Source organism: Chlorocebus sabaeus, chromosome 22 (genome assembly GCF_047675955.1).
Source record: "Chlorocebus sabaeus isolate Y175 chromosome 22, mChlSab1.0.hap1, whole genome shotgun sequence".
Lineage (NCBI taxonomy): Eukaryota > Metazoa > Chordata > Mammalia > Primates > Cercopithecidae > Chlorocebus > Chlorocebus sabaeus.
The window spans coordinates 94,264,528-94,282,554 of NC_132925.1; the positions used below are offsets into that span (position 1 = coordinate 94,264,528).

Sequence of the window (18,027 nt, forward strand, 5' to 3'; positions counted from 1 at the left end):
GGGCTTATATTTAATCCATATTCACTGCCATGTGCAATGAGACTGAGTACATTCAAGTCAGCTCTAGCACTCCAGACTTCTGGTCCCCGTCTTCCCTTTTGGTCCTACTCTTGGTCCTGGACCACACTTACCCCGCTAAGCTGAAGATTAGGAAGAGGAAGAACTAGATAGAAATTATGGTTCAAGTGCATCAATGTATCCAGTGGTTCTCAAACTTCGCTGCCCATTAGAATCACTTGTAGAGTTTTAAAGATTCCTGATGCTTAAGCCACACCGTGGACCAATTAAATTGGAATATCTGGGCATGAGGACCAGGCAGAGTATTAGGCCTGAGAACCAGTGACTTAATTGCTGTTGCTAGTGTGCCTGTATCAGTGTTGTCTACCATGGACTGTAAGTTCTGGAACAAGAAGAACCATATGTATCCCACTTTATAGCATTCCATGTGGAGTCAGACACACAGCCAATGCTTCTGATGATGATGGAATACCTCAATCTGTTTGTCATTAACTCTGAAATTGGAATATGGTAGATATTCCAAGATCACACATATGTCCTGAAGTCACATATGATAAACATTTTATTACACTAAAAAAGTCATCTGTTAACTGCTGAACTGCACGGGGACCACATCTGAGGCTACTTCAGAAAAATGGCATCAGATAACAAATATAGATTTCTGGCATTACAAAATGGCTGGATTCTCCCCCACCTACCTTCCTTAAATATTAATCAGTGGCTTAGACCAGTTCTAGTGGGAACACTTAATTGCTGACTTCACATAAAACCAGGATTAGCCTAATGTGCCAATGACATGAGCCCATTCCTGGCTGTCTTCCCAATAGCCAGACTGCTGTGGCTTGGACACTGAAGGCAACACCTGGGGGGCCTCAGTTCCTCTCCTCTGTAGTGAGCTTGCTCTTCCTAATAACTGGCTCTGGGGTCAAATCAATAATGGTGGCATTGCCATCTGGGGCCCACATGAGTCCTCCGGGGCCTGCTGCATCCCTACGGGGCTGTGGTGGGGCTCTGAGGTTGGGGATGAGCAGCCTGGAGCCTGGTTCCACTTCACTACACAGCAAATTGTATACCCAAGGGAGCGGTCATGACTTGCTGCTCCTCATTCATGTGAGGAAGTGGTGCTTTGTCTGGGATCCTGTGTGTCAGAACCATAGCAGGCCTGGGAGGCACATCCAGCTGGGGTTGGGGAGGACAGGCCTGCATGACAGAGCTGGGGAGTGGTGGGGACAGAGGTGGAGGAACCAGCACTGCCTGCCTTTTGATTCAAAGCACCTTCAGAAAATCCCTGTGTCCATCTCCACATATTGGTTATTTGAACATTTCCTAAATGGCTTCCTTATCCAGCCTGAAGGCAAAGAGCCCCTTCACCCCCATCTGGAGGCTCAGTTAGCAGTTCCAAGTGGCTGGCACACTGCACCTGAGTCTGCAGTTCCTCAGGCTGACCTCAAACTCCCGAGGAGCGCCTGAGGCAGCGCCATTTCCCAGATCCGCAGGCTTCCTGGCTGCCCGAGGGGCACTGTGCTCCTTCCTGCTCCCACCCAGCAGTGTCTCTGAGGGCTTCCCATGGGATCAGATGGCCTCCTCCACCTGCAGTGTGGGTGGGGGGTGAGGGGCAGGCTGTCCAACACCCTCCTCAGTAGCTCATATGTCTCCGTTGCTCAGCTCACCTTCGCCCCAGCACCAGGCCCCACTACAGAGGCACACTGTGGACTGTAGTCTGCCACGGGACTGAGGTCAACAGTCAAGACATTTGTCTTTTCCCTTCCCCTGAGAAACAGACGTCGCCCCCTCATCCCAGGCCTGGAAGGAGGTTCCTCAGAGGCCCTGCGTGGTAGCTGCAGCCTCCTGGCTGTCAATCTTGCACCAGGAAGTTGATGAGGGCAGTTCTTGGGGAGAGGAAGGACTTCTTGATGCTTCGCCCTTGCAAAAGCTTGACACCCAGCTCACTTTGGAGAACAAATTCGTGGACTTTGTCCTGGTCCTGGGCAACTTGTTGGGGCACAGGAATTTTGCCACAAGCTTTATTGTTGATCTGAGAAAGAGAAAAGCCAAGACAAACAATGAGGAATATCCTCAGAGTGGCAGGCAGCCCAATACCAAACCTCCTGCCTGCAAAGGGCGTGGCTGCATTTGTTTAGGGGAAGGGAATAGAGGTGGAGAAAGGAGGAAGTCAGCACCCTGCTTCCCACAAGGGTAAAATGCAACCAGCTGAATAGGATTAATAACTAGACCTGCAGAAAGAGACAGACACTGAGACTGCATGTGAGTGCCTGTAGGTGGAGTGAGGACTGCCTTGCATTTTCTGAGCACTGCTCTCATACACAGCTGTGGTAGAGATTATGTCAAAAATCCTCAGCATGAGATGGCTTGGGCCATTTCCAGGCGGAAAGGGATTATTCTGTCATCGGGGCTCAAGTCTAAGGTCAGATCCAGGCTAGAGCGAGCCGTCCCCTCAGATTTTACCTAGGTCTCAAGTGGACCAAACAGTTGACGGTTTCACGGGGGACACAGTCAAACTTCTCTCTCTGCTGACTGGCTCCAGAAGGGGGCGCTCAAGTGTGACGACTTAGAAATCGGACCCACATCTTGTCACATTAATCACTCTTTCTCCCTTAACATGGGTCAGTACAGTTCCAGACACAGGTGGATATTCACCGAATATTGATTCAATGAGGGAAGATGACCACATGGTTCAGCTTCTGAACAGTCATGCTTCCAAATCCTCAATTCCATTGCTCCGAAATCTACACACACATTTCTTTCACTAACTCTTGTTTTTCACTTGGAAAATATAGTCACGGTCTTAGGAAAAGTTACTAGGAATAATTTCTCAAGTTTCAACCAAAGCACATTATCAGATGTCCCCTAATCACCCACTTCCTTTTTTTCAGATTTCTGCAGAACTTGGTGGCATTTTTATTGTCTCCATTAGCCTAGGAAACAGGGAGAGGATATAAATAAAACACGCAGTCCTGGCATATTATGGAATACTGTTTTGAAAGCGTGAGGCTCCATGCTGCAGGGTTTTAAAGCATTCTGAAGCTGGGGAACTACGTGTGTGGTGTGAAGTACTGTGGCCCCTCTGTCCTGGTGTTTCTGAGTCATTAGAAGCTGCCTTCTTTCAAGGTCACATGCTGGGCTGGACTGAGACCCTGGAAGAGAGCTTCCACCTGTCACACAAGAGCCATGCCCCTAGTGAAGTCCTGGGGTCCCCAGCAGGGAATTCTCAGGACATGCAGTTGTCAGTGAATCATGTCTTTCCTCCTATGGAAGAGCAGCCCAGGTCAACATCTCCTTTGGGTCACCACGCACAGAGGGGGTGCTGGGCGAGGGGGAGCATGGTGCTCTCATGTGGGCAGACTCAGGTTTGACTCTTAGGCCTGGTCTTACAAGCTGTGGGATCTTGAGCTTAGTTTTTCTTTTTTTCTTAAGGACAGAATTCTCCAGATTCTGGAGTGAAGGAGGTAAAATAACCTGTGTAAAGGGACCAGCTCACTAAGCCGTACTCCCTCTGCCTTTGTCAAGAGTGGTGGCCAGGATAGAAGGAGCTGGCTGTGGGATGTCCTCTTTGATGCATGGCCTCAGCACAACAATGACCCATTTCTAAACCCTTCGAGCTTCCTGTGCTTTGCTGGAGCCAGGCAGGCTGGTCCTAAGTCATCACTGGTGACAGCCTGTCCAAGGGACCTAAGTCATTCTTGTCCATAGCTGGGGCTTTGGGGGCAGGGCATGTCATCTCTGGATGTGGCCATGGTGCTCTGAATCTTTCCCATGCTGCCTCGGGCACCCTCACACGGTTCTGGCTCCCCAGGCCTCCCCTGAGTTGCCTTACCAAGGCAGTCCCTTCAGGGTGAGTAGGTGCCAATCATGCTCCCCCTGTCTCTGGCATAAAGTGCCAATGAGATCGGCAGAGAAGTCAGGCTGGGACTCAACACTGAGCCTGTGCTTCAAGGGCCCAAAGAGGAATAAGCACATTGATATCACTTCAAACAGAGGCTGCTATGCTGTGGGGCTCTTGCACCTCCATCTTTGGAGAGGGCCTAAGCATGACTCTCCTGGACTTTTCTGACACCTGTCGGACAGGGCCCAGGCCACAGGTGTTCCTCCCACTCGAATCCATCACCTGTCGCCATCATGAGGGTAGCCTTGGAATGGCTAATAACAATACAAGCTTCCATTTGCTGAGCTCGCACTCTGCCAAGCACTGAACTATGCAATTCACTTGCATGAACCTGAGTCGATGCATAAATATCCCATCCCATTTTACAGATGGGGAAGCTGAGGCACATGAAGTGAAGTCACTTGTCCACCTAGGCTCCACCCCAGGCAGCGGTAGAGAGGGGATGACCTGACACAGCCCCTCTCTCTCCTGCTCACACACCCTGACAGCCCCCTGTCCTCTGAGGGGTGGAGTCTGGCCTCCGAGGAGGGGACACTCCCCACCTTTAGCTTTGTTTCCAGCACTGCCCTGTGCCCTCTGCTCCAGCCTCTCCCTGGCTCAGCCCGGGTCTCTGTGGGCCTGCCTCCTGTGTTTGCTCCTGGTATTTCGGCACCCTTCTCTCCACTGGGGAGAGGCTGTCTCTCTTTCAAAGCCAAAGCCGCCTCTCCTTTTCCTTATGATGCATTTTCTGATTCTCCAACTGCCAGAAGTGGCAACAGCAGTCACCATTCACAGAGTAGATTCTGGACTAGCTGTGTGACCTTCAGTGAGTTATTCAGCCCCATCCTGCCACCATTTCCTTGCCTGTAAGATAGGGTTAGTCACACATCTGCCTGTCTGTGAAATGGGGACAACAACAAGCCTGCCTCACAGAGCCACTGTGCTTAGTAAATAAGCTCACACCTGGGAAGTTCCAGGGCGGAGCGTGGCCCTGGGTCGGTGCTCACTCTGTGTTCAGAGGATTTTGTTATGAGTGCATCCAGAAGCAAGCTAAGCACTTCCTGGCATTATCCCACCTAATTCTCTCAATAGCCGGATAAGGCAGGCGCTGTGCGTGCCTCCATTTTATAACTCAGGAAACTGAGGCTTAGAGGTGTTAACTATGTTGTAAAACTGAGACTTATACCCAGGATGGCCCGACTTCCAAGCCCTTACATAAACTGTGTGTGACAGCTCATGTGCCCCCAGACCTTTGTTCCAAAGTGATAAGGCGGTAGCTCTTGTCTCTGTATCCCTGGTGTGGGCAGAGCCCAGCATGTCACAGGCACAAAGAACACGGGCACAATGGAACTGAATGACACTGAAGTGTGCTTGCAGCATGCTTCTGGCCAGGGCATGAAGTGAGATCACGCGGAGTGAGAACCCAGGCCTTCACAGAAGTCTTTGCTGCTGGCACGGGGCCGACCCAGCCCGGGTTCTCAAGCTGGGTACACTTGCAGAAAGTCTTACACATGCTTTTAATTTTAGGTTTGCATTTCAATGATTATCTAAAATTATTTTACCAATGATCGAAACTCAATTTCTTTTCTGCAGTGGTAATTTAAGATAGACAGATATTTTCATAGACTGAAGCCCTCCCTTTTTCTCAAGTTAGCATTTCTCAACTGGGCTGAGGACAAGTTCTTAGGGATGCATGAGATATTTATTTATCATAAACATTACTCAAATTAAAGCAATTTCTGGGCTGGGGCCGGGTATGGTGGCTCCTGCCTGTAATCCTAGCACTTTGGGAGGCTGAGGTGGGCAGATCACTTGAGGTCAGGAGTTTGAAACCAGCCTGGCCAACATGATGAAACCCCATCTCTACTAAAAATACAAAAATTAGCTACACATGGTAGCACATGCCTGTAATCTCAGCTAACTGGGAGGCTGAGGCAGGAGAATTGCTTGAGGTGGAGGTTGTAGTGAGCCAAGATTGTGCCACTGCACTCCAGCCTGGGCGACAGAGTGAGACTGTCTCAAAAAAAAAAAAAAAAAAAAAAAAAATTCTGGGTTGGGTGTGGTGGCTAATGTCTGTAATCCCAGCAATTTGGGAGACTGAGGCAAGAAGACTGCTTGAGCCCAGGAGCTTGAGACCAGCCCGGGCAACAGAGTGAGACCATGTCTCTATTAAATAATAATAATAATAATAATAATAATAATGATAATAATAAATTTCCTCTATGCCACAAGGATGGTTTTGAGTTTGAAGATTTTTGGAAGAAGCCTGCCAGGGCACTCTCACCTCCTCTCCCTTTGGGGTGGGGTGGCAGAGAACACAGTGCCAGGAGAGTTGGTGCGGAGACAAGGGGGCTGTGAAAGAGCCCGGTCTCCTCGGCAAAGTATTGTTTTTCCAAACCTCCACCTTCCTGCTGGGCCTGCACGGGTGCAGAGGGGCCAGGGCCTGGCTGGCCAACCTCTGTGGGGCTATGCCCTCCCTCAGCCCCTAGGTGGGTTTGTTCAGGGCACTTTTCACAATTTGCAGTCATTTTATTTATTTTCCTCTTTCCTTTTTATTCTTCCCTCTCTCTCCTACTAAGCTTTAAGCTCCATGAGGGCAGGGAATCTGTCTGTCCTATCTTGATTTTGTATCCCCAGAGCACTATGCCTGATGTAGAGTCAGACTTGATAAGCATCTGTGAATAAACGAATAAACCTGGGCAAGGTGGACTAACTTCACTGAGCCTCAGTCCTCAATTGAAAAAATGAGAATGGCAACGCCCACTTTACAGGGTGATGAGAGTGAACTGATGATTTTGAATGTGAATTACCTGGCCCCATGTGTGGTTCCGGGGAGACATGTGGTTCAACGTCCACTCCCTGTCCTCTTTTTTTCTTCAGACACATCAATATATTTAAGAGATACTCATCATAAATGTGTCTCATTTAACACATTAAATAAACGTAGAAAAATCACATATAGGATAAACTATAAGGGGGTTACCTGCTCTTAGAAAAGGTTTAAACAATAAACTCCTCTTATGTACTTAAAATTACCTAATTTACCAAAAAAAAAAAAAAAAAAAAGGTATGGAGGCTTTCTGATTTATGTTTTACAGGTATTACTGCATAGCCACCCACCTCACTGTCACCCTTCCCCAGCCCCCAAAAGCCCCCAAGAGCACCCGAGTGAAATTGAGAGTGACTGAAACACGGTCTCAGTTGGAAAAACAATGAGAGCCTATAAGGCGGACCAGGTTTATGACTCCCCTTTCCAAGCCCTTGAGGGCCATGAGAGTTTTATGCTCACATGCTCAGTTTTGTAGGTCACCACACCCCAGAACTGAGGGTACTGGCAAAGGAGAGACAGGCCTCGTGCCTTCCGGTCACAAGGTGTGGCTGAGGGCTGAGCTGAGTGAGCCAGAAAGGCCTGCTAATAGACCTCTCAAAACAGCCACCGTGTTTAGGGGCCACCAGCAGGGCAGGGACTGCCAGGCTCTGGGGTTGAGGGGAGATACTTACCAGAACTGCCATCTGGATGATCTCCGGCGGCTGCAGGAACTCCGGGTCCACGGCAGGCCATGCCTGGAGCAGCACACTGGTGTCCCAGGAGTAGTGGGCACAGAGCTTCCTTGGCACCAGCGCCAGGCCTGTAATGCCAAGGCACAGAAGGGTGGGGTCACTCTAAGAACAGGGAGGCTTATGAGAGCAGGACCAAAGCTTCCGCCCCCACACAGCACAGCCTGCCGGGCGCTCAGCACTTTGGCCTGGTTTAGAATCCCAGGTTGCTGGGGAGCTCTTGTTGTTCACAGACGGCGCGCAGGGCTGTGAAGATGGGTGGCTATGCCATTCTGAAGTGTGCATGTGGAGACACAGGCTGCTGGTGTGAATGGCATCCCCCTGAAGTTCTGCTGGTGAAGGAATGCCTTTGTGCTACCCTGAGAGCTGATTCCAAAGTATGGAGCGGCATTCGCTACCTATCTCGCCTATGCATTCTATAGTCTGAGAAGGCCTCCCAACCTGTTCTTTTACTCACAATTACTGGAGCCAGGATGCAGTGAACGGCAGGACACTCCTCACCATGTGCAGTGGGATCCTAACCTTCCCGCAAACTTCCTCTCGGGAGTGGAGCCCTCTGCTTACTGGAATGGAAGGAGCTTTCCTTGGCTCAGGGTGGGCCAAACATGAGGAACACTGAGGAATGAAACCGTCTCAAGCCCCATTTCCCAGAGTGCTTCGTGCCGCAGCCCCCAAGTAGAGGTGGCACTGAGGGTAGCAGAGGGCCAGCTGTCCAAGTGCAGCCGCAGTGGCCAGTGCTCCAGGACTTTAACTAGGGCTCATGCTAGCAGGGAAAGCTTTGACTTCAAAGCCTCTGCTGTAATCTCAGCACTTTGGGAGGCCAAGATGGGAGGACCGCTTGAGGCCAGGAGTTTAAGATAAGGCTGGGGAACACAGCGAGACCCCATCTGTTAAAAATTCACCAGCATGGTGGCTCATGCCTCTAATCCCAGGTACTTGGGAGGCTGAGGCAAGAAGACTGCTTGAGCCCAGGAGTTTGAGGCTGTAGTGAGCTATGATTCCCCCACTGTAGTCCAATCGGTGACAGAGCAAGACCCTGTCTCATAGATAGACAGATAGGTAGGTAGGTAGGTAGGTAGACAGATAGATGCAAACCTCTGCTGATTTCATGAGTATAAGAGATGCCCCCAAAGGTACAGGGAATACACACCACAGAAAAATAGATCCCTGGGCAGAAGCAGGCAAGTGAATATGGCCAGCATGCCCATTCTGGAGCAGTGCCCTGGTAGCTGTAGTCCTCACCTGGGAATAGCTTTTCCACTGGTGGTGGAACTGGCCCTTCGACACCTCTCCCTTGTTATTAGCCCTGAGACTAGAACAATGCATTAGAGGGATAGGTCCATGGCTCAGGGTATGGGCTGAAGCTGAGTCTGTGACAGAGGGAGTCAATTCCACCAAAACCAGCTCCAATAACACTCGGTTGTGAATGACAACTTTTTGTTTTATCTTCCTTGATGACAAATGTAGTGTACACGCTCCTTGCAGAAAATTTGGAAAGGTCCAAAATATAAAAATGAACATCGTGTTCACCCAGATAGCATTTTTAACTTTTTTTTAAGAGATGGAGTTTTGCTCATTGCCCAGGCTGGAGTACAGTGGCACAATCTCGGCTCACTGCAACCTCTGCCTCCCAGGTTCAAGTGATTCTCCTGCCTCAGCCTCCCGAGTAGCTGGGGTTACAGGTGCCCACCGACAAGCCTGGCTAATTTTTTGTATTTTTAGTAGAGATGGGGTTTCATCATGTTGGCCAGGCTGGTCTCGAACTCCTGACCTCAGGTGATCCACCTGCCTCGGCCTCCTGAAGTGCTGGGATTAAAGGCGTGAGCCACTGCACCCAGCCCCAGATAGCATTTTAAACTTATTTTAAAAGATAGTAATTTAATGTATGTAATAACTATTTGTATATATAAACCAACTCTACAAAACACCACCACCACAAGATCATGTTGTAAATATGATTTTGTATGTTCTTTTTCCCATGTTTTAAAATGATATTTCACAGCAAAAATGACACACAATTTTTTATATATATATATCACAATTTTATATATATATAATTTATATATAATATATATTTTATATATTATAAATATATATTATATATATATATAATATATAAAATAGGACCCTAGTTTAATACAAATTTTATATGAACACATTGGAAGGAAATAGTAATAACATCGATTGGAATAAAATAGTAATAACATTGGTAGTAAATAAATCAAAGTAGTACCTCTGGGGAGTAGAAGTACGGGTGATTTCTCTTTGTTTCTTTTTTTGAGACAGAGTCTTACTCTGTCATCCAGGCTGGAGTGCAGTGGTAAGACCTTGACTCACTGCAACCTCTGCCTCCCAGGTTAAAGCGATTCTTGTGCCTCAGCCTCCTGAGTAGCTGAGACTACAGGTGTGTGTCACCACGCCTGGCTAATTTTTTTTTTTTAGTAGAGACAGGGTTTCACCATGTTGGCCAGGCTGGTCTCAAACTCCTGGCCTCAGGTGATCTGCCTGCCTCAGCCTCCCAAAGTACTGGGATTACAGGCATAAGCCACCGTACCCAGCCTTGTCTTTCTTTTTAAAATACTATGTTATAGATTTTCTACAAAGGATGTTTTATTACTTTTTAATTTGAAAAAATATTTAAAAATAACATTTTTTCGTCCTGTGAGATCAGTTTCTTTCTTTTAGTTTCTTTTCATGATTTCATTTTCTTCTCCATTTAACTTTCAAATCTATTAGTAATTTATTTTGTGTTTACTGTGAAAAAACATTATTAAAAAGAAAACAACATGGTCAACTTTCCAAACCCAATTTGTTGAACACATCTTCCCTTCCCTATTGGTTTGTGATTTTTCTTTCGAGATGTATTATACCAGGGACTGTTTCAAAAACTGTTCACTTCTGAGCTACTCAAAGTGCCTGTTTGCCATGAGGTAAAGAACTTGGGCCAGAATGTAAATCAACACATCACCTCCTTCATTGAGAGGGAAAAAAACGGTAGCCGAACTCAATAGTGTCTTCGGTGACACAGCTGACTTATGAGCTAGCACAAGCTCCTTATCTTGTTGTGGACTGGAGCTGAGAGTTCCACCGACTGCTCTGACTTGCACTCTCCACCAGTCCACTCTGTTCTGTTGACCTGTTTTGGTTCTTGTGCCAGTGCCACAGCTTTACTTGTTGTAGCTTTCCATGTTTTACGACCTGGCACTCCTGCTGTAACCCTGTGTTGCCAGTCAGCCTGAGGGAAGTGAAGACTCCTTAGGAGCTGAGGATCATGTGGTATGAAAGACAGATTCCTGCTGCCCAGATGGCTCCTGTGGCCCGGGGCTTTTGCGCTTACTAATGAACCTATTCTGGGTCTAACAGATGTGCCTTTTGGCAGAAGGAGAAAGGAGATTCCTGCTTGTTCAGATGGAATCCTATTAAAACTCACATCTGAATATGAGACGGAGGTCACAGAAGAGAGCTCATCACTTCTTTTAGTGAGCTGGCCCTGTGTGGCTTGTCCTGTGACCCAGCTGCAGTGGGAAGATTTCCAAAACCTCCGTATGGCAGTTGTACAGGATGCCTGGGAGATGAAAGGACCTTGGACACAAATGTTCTGGGCAGAAGCTGTTACAAATTCCATTAAAAAAAAAAAAAAAAAATGAGGAAGCCCAGCCTTCCTGGAGCAGTCAGGATGCTTATTTATAGTAGCCTGGGCCCCCGCCAACATTTCCATATAGATGGGAGTAGGGCCATCCTGTTCAGCAGTGAGGAACAGAAACTCAGGACCCTGGGTTTTACGTAGTGTTTTTGCCTCCTTGCTCGTTTTAGGGAAGTAAAAATACCTAACAGTTGCGTGGAAAATACAATGATTCCTTTACGTTGTAATGCCAAGGGGAGAGGTCAGGTGGAGAGCTGGCCTTCAGGACACACATGGGGAAAGTCCAAACACAGGCTGGGAAGTGGCAAGGCCCTGGCACGCAAGCCTACCTGACAAGGTTGGCTATGGCCCACAGCCCACCCCCTTTCTTCCCCTCCTCTGGGAGAGCTGCTGTTGCAGACTTTCCCGCAGAATAACTGAAACAAGCCTCCTCTCCCCACTGAGAGGTGGTGATGCTCCCATGTCACCAGGGCACCCCAGAGGGATCATGGCTTCTGTGGATGGCAGTCCTCTCCTGGTGGCCATCTTCAGGCCTCCCTCCACCTCATCTCCCCACCCCTGCACTCATAGACACACCAGGGGGGAAGACTCGGGGACTCTGCGGCGTCTAATCCCTGCTGTGCCTCGTCTAGCCTTGGCAATTCCAGGGAAGTGAATAGGAAGTGAAGCCACTTTGCTTTATCCTTTATCCAGAGAAATAATTTCATTGACATTATTTTGAAATAGCAACATCTGCACAGCACACACATTTCATGTATAAAAAACTATCAGAGCATCAGTGGGTATCTTGTTCTCCCCTGTAATTATCACACATACTTCTATATGATTTTTACGTTTATAATTTTGTTGAAGTTAATGAGTACAGTGTATAGAGAGCAAAACACAATAGCTACATTTCACAGCCACTTTTTATAAAAAGCTATGCAGAAAGTCATCCCAAATTATTTTATGAAGAAAAATAGAGTTGTGGACTGAGACCTCAAGAGGGAGAATTCCTTCAGAATCCCTAAAGGAGATAAAGGCTCTCCCCACTGTGCTCTCAAAATTAAGGTGTTGATGGATTACTTGGAGATCATCAGTCAGACACCAGAGGCAAATATCAAGAAGGAAAAGTCACTGTAGAACTATAAAAATGGCCAGAGAAACAGAAAGGTTAAGGAGATCTTACTTATTTTAAATAACTTGTATTCTGGACAAGGGACTAATCTCAAAGAGGCACACAAAGACACACACACACGCACACAGCAAAAGAAGGACTATTACCCAAATGCCCATCACTACATTCATTGGTTAGGACACCCTCTCTCTGTTAAAAAAGAATGGAATATTGTTGACACAGAACTACTCTAAAGCACAGTAAGAGCAAAAAATGTTTGTACAGGATGTTAACACCTGTATAAAGGTAGACATGTCACATCCATCCATCACATTCTTCTGTCAGATTAAACATAGCATTGGTGACAAAAGTTCTCTGGGAAGCAACTGAGTGACAGCTTAGGACACACTTTCTAGTAATGTTGAATATTTTACAAAACACGTATAGACATGCTTTTCAATTTAAAAATTAGGTTTTGCTTTGCTTTAAGAAGCCCAGACAGGCACACTGGAAACTGGACAGATTTTCTGCAGATGGTTGTAGGCACTTTTCTTCAGAAGCTGGGCACATACAGAGTGAGTTCACTCCCTGGGAGCAGTGCCCTGAGGGCAGGCCAGCCAGGGCTCCGAGTGCTCCTGCAGGCACACTCCACGCACTCTGCCACACGCAGCAGAAGGAATGCCTGCCTCAGACAGTAGTAAGATGAATGGTTGGATCTGGTTAGGTGTGTGTGTACGTGTGGGTGTTAAAACCTCCAGGCCAGCTGTGGTGGCTCACACCTATAATCCCAGCACTTTGAGAGGCTGAGGTGGAGGGATCGCTTAAGCCCAGGAGTTTGAGACTAGCCTCGGCCCTTGTCTCTACAAAAAAATCAAAAATTAGCCAGATGTGGTGGCACACGCCTATGTCCCAGCTCCTCAGGAGGCTGAGGCGGGAGGATCACCTGAGCCTGAGAGGTTGAGGTTGCAGTGAGCCGTGATCATGCCACTGCACTCAGCCTGGGCAACAGAGTGAGACCCTGTCTCAAAAAATAAATAAATAAAAACAAAAAATAAAACTTTCCATTAGAAATGAATTCCTTCCTCCCTTCCCTCCTCTCTCATGGTCTATACTATTTTCCAGAATTAGAATCTCAACACTCAAGACTTATGAGTTTAGAAAGGCAATTAAAAAAATCCTTTATTCTGCAATAATTATAGATTCACAGGAAGTTACAAAGAAATGTTCAGGAGGTCCTGTGTACCCTTCACCCAGCCTCCTCCAATGGTCACAGCTGGCATGATTATATCACAATATCAAAACCAGCAAGTTGACATGAATGCAATCCATAGAGCTTATTTGGATTCCATCAGTTTAATAACTAATGTGTGTGTGTGTGTGTGTGTGTGTGTGTGTGTGTGTGTGTAGCTTAGCAGAACCATGTGTAGCTTCATGTAACCACCACCAGTTAACACAGTCAAGAGCCACCATCCCCAACTCCTAACCCATGGCAACCATGAATATGCTCTCCATCTCTACAATTGTGTTATCTCAGGACTGTCATATAAATGGAATACTATGGTAGATTGCTTTAGTGATTAGCTTCTTTCAATCAGCATATTCTCGTAAGATCCATCCAAGCTGTTGCCTGTTCGGTCATTTTTGAGGATGGTGAAATTATGTCTCCAACATGAGCACCACCAAGGAGCTTGCTGTTTGGTGATCTGTCTTCCTTCCTTCCCTTCCTTCCCTCCCTCCCTTCCTTTTCTTTTCTTTCTTTTTTTTTTTTTTGAGACAGAGTCTCACTCTGTCGCCCAGGCAGGAGTGCTGTGGCACAATCTCAGCTCACTGCAACCTCTACCTTCCAGGTTCAAGCCATTCTCCTGCCCCAGCCCATCCTGAGTAGCTGGGATTATAGGCATGTGCCACCACGCCCGGCTAATTTTTTGTATTTTTTAGTAGAGACAGAGTTTTACCATGTTGGCCAGGCTGGTCTCCTGACTTCAGGTGATCTGTCCGCTTTGGCCTCCCAAAGTGCTGGGAATACAGAGGTGAGCCAGTGTGCCTGTTTGATGATATTCTGCTCTTTTACTGTTCACCAACAAAGGAACCCTTGAGTCTTTCGTCTAGAAAGAGTATCAGTGGCTCCAAATACTCAAAATTTCCCTAGGCAAGCAGCTACCACCCTCATCTAGATAGGACAGTATTATGGTAAACAAAAGAAACTGTGTGAATTCAGATGTGGTGTCTTCAGCTTCTCAGATCAGAAGCTTCAGGAAGGAAAGAAAAAAAGATTTCCTTATCCTGTTTGCAAACTGCCAAGACGCTGGGTCTGTTTCTTATAACAGGTCTCCGTTTACTCTTTAAGCAATTGACAGAGGACTGTTAAGTACTTTAGGCATCTCTAAAATGTTTCCTTTTTATCCAGGGCAATAATGGCCATTATGCCAAGAGGACTTCAAATCTCCCTTAAGAGACAGATCTCAATTCTGTTGCTCTTTGGGGAGAACTTCTCCTTTGAAAATCAGCCTCCCAGGGGAACTCTGGGAATGGTCATTTCTGAACATACCACCTTGGTGGACCATGTTCTCTTCAGTCATTCTGGAGTTATCTTTCTAAGATGCAGGAATAAAACTGAAGGTATATGAAAGGTAAGTGTTTTAGAAAAAATGAAATATGCATAAAAACTGTCCCAGATCCTTGGGACAGGAATGACTTAACAGTCTGAGAAGACAATATTGAGGCCCTATCACAATATAGTGCTTCTGTTTGCAAAGGACTTTCAACATTCTGTTACATTAACCCTCCTCACATGCTGGGAGAGGCAGGAGGCATCGTTTCCCCATTCTCTCCTGGGGGCACCTAATGCCCATGAGTAATGACCCAGGGGGACATTCCTGGTGCTTAAGCCTTCTCACTTGCCTGGGCTATGTCCCCAGCTGCTCATTCAGAAAAAACGATACACATCTCATGGGGGAGAGCAGGAGACAGGTTTCCCACTGCTTCTTTGAATTGAAAAAAAAAAAATTAGTTGCTATAGATCTGTAAAACGTTAGGGAGGACTGCAACTGAAATGAACACAATGTCCACGGCTCCAACTGCTCTCTCCCGCTTTCCTACAAATGCCTAGAACACTGCCTGACACATAGTACATGCTCAATCAATGTTTATAGAATGACTGATGGAAACACTGTAGCAAAACTAAGATTCCATCCAGATCCACTCTTCATTATAAAACTGATCGCAAAAGCCCCAGTGGGGTGACGTGTAGAAAAATCATGGCACGAAGTTTGAAATGGGCCAGTTTCTACCACACTTCTTTAGAACATGTCCTGTTGGAGATCTGGTCACAGAAATGAAGGACAGACTGACAGAGGCAACACCACAGTGTACACTGTACCATAAGACCTGCCTGGGAGAGGAACGACCCTAGAGAGAGTAGATCCTCTGACTCCGGTATTCTAGATGCGGAGACCAGAGGGGCACGCGGGAGGGAGTTTCTGAAAATCCAATTTGCATCAGTCCTTCCTGGGAGAAACAAAATGAAAGAGGTAGACAGATAATGTGGGCCAAAGAAGGAAGATGAAAGGGAGAAATGTATATTCTACGATAAGAGTGGGTGAGTTTATCACAAATTGGATCAGTATTGTTTTATAGCAAAGACTATGACAGAATTAACAGCAGCCCACTTAAAAGACTTAATGTGGAGCCGGGCGCAGTGGCTCACGCCTGTAATCCCAGCAATTTGGGAGGCTGAGGCGGGCTGATCACGAGGTCAGAAGATCGAGACCATCCTGACCAACATGGTGAAACCCCGTCTCTACTAAAAATACAAAAAATTAGCCAGGTGTGGTGGCGGGCGCCTGTAGTCCCAGCCACTGAGGAGGCTGAGGCAGGCGAATGGCGTGAACCCTGGGAGGCAGAGCTTGCAGTGAGCCGAGATAGCGCCACTGCACTCCAGCCTGGGTGACAGAGTGAGACTCCATCTCAAAAAAAAAAAAAAAAAAAAAAAAAGAGAAGATAATAAAAGGCTGCAAAATAGAATATAATATGGCTGCAGCTTGTCAGGGCCTAACACCACCCTCCTGAAGTCTCTTGTAACACAGTAAGAAGAGGTGGCCGGGCACCGTGGTTCATGCCTGTAATTCCAGCACTTTGGGAGGCCGAGGTGGGCGGATCACCTGAAGTCAGGAGTTTGAGACCAGCCTGGTCAACATGGCGAAACCCCATCTCTACTAAAAATACAAAAATTAGCCGGGTGTGGTGGTGTGTGCCTGTAATCCCAGCTACTCAGGAGGCTAAGGCACGAGAATTGCTTGAACCCGGGAGACGGAGGTTGCAGTGAGCTGAGATGGCGCTACTGCACTGCAGTCTGGGCGACAGAGTGTGACTCTGTTTCCAAAAAAAAAAAAGACAGAGGCAACTCATTCCCTCTGTGAAGTCAGTGAAACCCTCTTTCACTAACCTAACAATTCATATTGAGAAAAAGCTAGTGTTAGTAAAATAACTGAAAATTCTATATAACCCCAGCGAATAGATTTTTTTGCAAATAGGTTTTTTTTTTCCAAATAGAATTTAATGGTATATTAAGTCTACCATGCCATGGTCAATATGAATTTATCTGAGGATATCTCAATATTAGGCAATCAATGAACTGAACACATAGGCAATCAATGAACTGAATATACATCATATCTAAAGGGCAAAAGAGAAAATTCAAAGCAAATAATACATCACCTCAACAACTGGACAACAGGCATTAAGTAAAATATAACTCCCATTCCTAATATGAGTGCTGGTAAACAAAAACAGAAGGCTGCTTCCTTAACATGACAGACACTATCCACCCCAAACCAACAGCCAACATCACATCTAACCAGGGAGGCGTTTGTTCCATTTATATCTGGAAATGAGACCTGATTGCCTGTAGCCAGCATTCCTTAACACTGCAGAGGGTTTTCTAAGACGTATAATAAAGAAAATAATCAGACACCATGGTATAACTATTAGAAGAAGAAAGCATCCTTATTTGCTGGTCATAGAATCCTAGAAAATCCAAAAGGATTTTACCTGTTAAAGTAAGAGAGATCAGGCCGGGCGTGGTGGCTCAAGCCTGTAATCCCAGCACTTTGGGAGGCCGAGACGGGCGGATCACGACGTTAGGAGATCGAGACCATCCTGGCTAACACGGTGAAACCCTGTCTCTACTAAAAAATAAAAAAAAACTAGCCGGGCGAGGTGGCGGGCGCCTGTAGTCCCAGCTACTCGGGAGGCTGAGGCAGGAGAATGGCGTGAAGCCGGGAGGCGGAGCTTGCAGTGAGCTGAGATCCAGCCACTGCACTCCAGCCTGGGCGACACAGCAAGACTCCGTCTCAAACAAAAAAATAAAAAATAAAAAATAAAGTAAGAGAGATCAGTAGGGAATCAGGATAGAAAACAAATATGCAAATCAAAATTTAAAAAATTATATGCCGTTGGAATAGGTTCTGGAGATCGACTGTGCATCCTGGTGACTACAGTTAATAGCAATGCATTATTTAGTTGAAAATTGCTAGGCCGGGCGCGGTGGCTCAAGCCTGTAATCCCAGCACTTTGGGAGGCCGAGACGGGCGGATCACGAGGTCAGGAGATCGAGACCATCCTGGCGAACACGGTGAAACCCCGTCTCTACTAAAAATACAAAAAACTAGCCGGGCGAGGTGGCGGGCGCCTGTAGTCCCAGCTACTCCGGAGGCTGAGGCAGGAGAATGGCGTAAACCCGGGAGGCGGAGCTTGCAGTGAGCTGAGATCCGGCCACTGCACTCCAGCCTGGGCGACAGAGCCAGACTCCGTCTCAAAAAAAAAAAAAAA

At 46.9% G+C, this 18,027-nt stretch overlaps 1 protein-coding gene across 3 annotated transcripts in view; it reads right to left on the reverse strand.

The window, feature by feature from the left end:
• Positions 1-557: 557 nt before the first annotated feature.
• LARS2 (leucyl-tRNA synthetase 2, mitochondrial) overlaps positions 558-18,027 on the reverse strand; it is a 160,739-nt gene continuing 143,269 nt past the window's right edge. For all 3 annotated transcript variants that reach the window (XM_007983923.3, XM_007983925.3, XM_007983924.3), the window contains 2 exons: positions 7,403-7,530; positions 558-2,053 (listed from right to left, as the gene is read on the reverse strand). In XM_007983923.3, the coding sequence (XP_007982114.3) occupies positions 1,874-2,053; positions 7,403-7,530 (308 nt within the window). In that variant the 3' untranslated portion in view covers positions 558-1,873. The remainder of the gene's footprint in view (positions 2,054-7,402; positions 7,531-18,027) is intronic.